This window comes from Pteropus alecto, unplaced genomic scaffold, assembly GCF_000325575.1.
Source record: "Pteropus alecto unplaced genomic scaffold, ASM32557v1 scaffold160, whole genome shotgun sequence".
In the NCBI taxonomy this organism is placed as follows: Eukaryota; Metazoa; Chordata; class Mammalia; order Chiroptera; family Pteropodidae; genus Pteropus; species Pteropus alecto.
The window spans coordinates 4,540,753-4,543,586 of NW_006429864.1; the positions used below are offsets into that span (position 1 = coordinate 4,540,753).

At 63.3% G+C, this 2,834-nt stretch overlaps 1 protein-coding gene across 1 annotated transcript in view; it reads left to right on the plus strand.

The window, feature by feature from the left end:
- The first annotated feature begins 1,269 nt into the window (after positions 1–1,269).
- CUNH8orf58 (chromosome unknown C8orf58 homolog) overlaps positions 1,270–2,834 on the plus strand; it is a 4,421-nt gene continuing 2,856 nt past the window's right edge. Inside the window, exons 1-2 of the mRNA XM_015586216.2 lie at positions 1,270–2,191; positions 2,350–2,822. Coding sequence (XP_015441702.1) covers positions 2,092–2,191; positions 2,350–2,822 — 573 coding nt within the window. The 5' untranslated portion in view covers positions 1,270–2,091. The remainder of the gene's footprint in view (positions 2,192–2,349; positions 2,823–2,834) is intronic.

Consider the following 2,834-nt stretch of genomic DNA (forward strand, 5'->3'; position numbering starts at 1 on the left):
CTTGGCTCTCATTTCTCCTTCCGAGGACTGAGCTGTAGGCCTCAATCTCCCCATCTTATAAAGTTAGAATCTCACAGTTTGTAGTTCTCTGATGAAGGGTCCAGTGTAAGGTGTTTGAGGAAGGGCAGGAAGGAGCAGAAAGGATGGGCAGACATCTGTTACCTCCCAGTGAACAGACATTTCCTCCGAATGGCTCAGGCACGGTTTTGCTCGTCCAAGGCTCCCTTATCTGCTTCCAGGGGATCTGGGGTCCTGCTGGTCACCTTCCTCGGGAAATGAGGTTTCCTTAGAGGCCACCAGCTCGTCTGTCTCACCTTTAGCGGCTGTCGGGGCTCCCAGGCCCCCTTCAGAGTGGGATGGCGGGGGCGGTGTGGCGGATGGACTCTCATGGGCCGACAGAGGGCTGGCGTGGGGACAGGTCAGCGCTTACACTGATCCTCCTCCAGCCTCCCCGCCTGTCGCCCAGGCTCACTTCTTCCCCAGTCCTTAAGTCCCACCCAGCCCTTAGTTTCAGGGTACCCGTCTGAGGAAGACCATGGGACACCAGGCGCTCTGCAGCTGTTAGAAAGGATTTCCTTCTGGGCGGAAGGAAATCTTTCCCCTCTTTTATCGCGCCAAGTTTCTTAGTGGCGGAGCGACTTGCCCCAGGCACCCAGCCGGGCGAGCAGGGACGGCCGCGTCCTGGTCAGCGTCCTTCCCACGGCCAGCACGTGGGGCTCCGTTTCCTTCCGCGCTCCGGTCCAGCCCCCGCCCGCGGGCTTCATCTGGGCGGCAGGAAGGCAGACTCGACCCGCGTGCCGGGGGCGGGGTGATCCCGCGCCAGACGGCGACCCCGGGAGGAGGGCCAAGCTTACGGGCGCGGGAGGGAGCGCTGGGCGTCCGGGCGGGAAGAACGTCGGATCGGGGTCCGAAGGGCAGCGCCGGGGACCCTTTTCCCCGCCTAGCCGGCACTGGGGGGCAGCCCGGCCCGGCGCAGCCCTCTCCCACCTCCCACCTGCGCCCCTCCGCCCGCGCCGTCTCCCTGTCCGCGCGCAGGGAGTGTCCGGCGGCCGCGCCCAGGGGTCCCGAGCGCTGGGCGTCCGGGCGGGAAGAACGTCGGATCGGGGTCCGAAGGGCAGCGCCGGGGACCCTTTTCCCCGCCTAGCCGGCACTGGGGGGCAGCCCGGCCCGGCCCAGCCCTCTCCCACCTCCCACCTGCGCCCCTCCGCCCGCGCCGTCTCCCTGTCCGCGCGCAGGGAGTGTCCGGCGGCCGCGCCCAGGGGTCCCCACACACGCACACTCTCCCGGGCACCCAACCTCGCCGCGCCCGCCTCGCGGCCTCCCTTTGGAAGAGTCGAGTGACTGCGTCTCGCTCATAGAGACGCTCTGGGTTTGGGTGTTGAACCGCCGCCGCCTCCATCCTACTTTTCCCGGGTCCACTTCCCTCTAGTTCCGGACCTGGGCCCTTCTCTGCCGGTCCCTGCCCCAGCCGGCCGTTCCGAAGACCCCTCGGCGGCGGCAGCGGCGGCGCGCAGGGGTGGACTTCCTGGCCCATTTCCTCGCCCAGGGGGCCTGGCTTGGCATCTGGCCCCCCGCGTGGCCGGCTGGGCGAAGTGGGCAGCCCTCCACCCTCTCCAGCCTCAGTTTCTACATCATTACAACTGGGGCACCCAGATGGCGGGAGGGCCTGGCACGAGGTGACAGTGGGGAACAGCGCTGCATCTCCTCCTACCCACCTAGTTCTTTTTCTACCGTTTAGGTTTTTTTTACTTTTCAACGCTCCACAAGATCGTCACTATTGCTCACTCAAAAGAACAAAAGCCCCAAATGGCATAGCTATCGTTGTTTTTCATTCCCCACCCCCAGGAGCTCCAGGAGAGACTTCATCTAACACCCTGATACCAGTTCGGACCCAGGCTTCCCTCTTTTTGCCCTTCCTCCTCTCCCTGAAAGAGGCGCACAGTCATATTCTCTTTTGGGGAGTGGTAGAAGAGGCTGTGGCTCCTACTTATGACGTGGAGGTCTTAGGCAGATCCTAGGGACTGGAGTGCAAAGGGATCCCAGGAAGAGAGCGCCCGCCCCCTCAAGGAAAATAGGCCATTCCAGGAGCTGATGAATGTGACCTGCAAGTCCTTTCCTGCCACACAGCCCCTATGGGTTGTGATCACTAACAATTACTGTGGTAAAGGAACCTCATCTGAACATCCCTCAGGTGCGACTGGAGAGAGATCAGGGAGGGGCTGCGGCTGTCCAGGCTCCTCCCTTCACCTCTGGCCCAGGATACTCCTCCCTGGGGAATGCTTTCAGCTGCCAGGAATGCTGGGGGTGGTGGGGGCAGCTTTCCCAGCCTGATACTGACTCTCCTTGTAGATCAGGCTGGTGAGGAACTGGCACGCGGTTGTGTAGTGCCTGGAATCACCAGCACCTACAGACGGATCCCGGACACCGCTCAAGGGTGCTCACTGGACTCCTGGAAGAGGGATGGCAAGCTGAGAGGTTTCCGGAGGCAGGTGCGGCTTCTCAAACTGGCCTCCCAGGACTCAGGAGTGGAGATGGCTGTTGGAGACAGCTCTCCGGCCACCTCACCGGGCCCTTCTCAGGAGCCTCTGGACTTTGAGCCTGTGGTGAGCCCTGAGCCCCTGGCCCTGCCCATGGAGCCTCCTGCCCACCTAGGCCGCCTCCTGGCCAGCAGTAAGCTGGAGCAGGTGTTGGAGAGGTCCCGCCAGCTCCCGACTTCCCCTGCCTGCTTGTCACAACATCACCGCTCCCTAAGGCCGCCAAGCAAGCCTGGGTGTGAAATGCCCCTTTTCGGAGCAGGGGACCAGGAGGCCATGAAGGCAGGGGTGGAAGAAGCA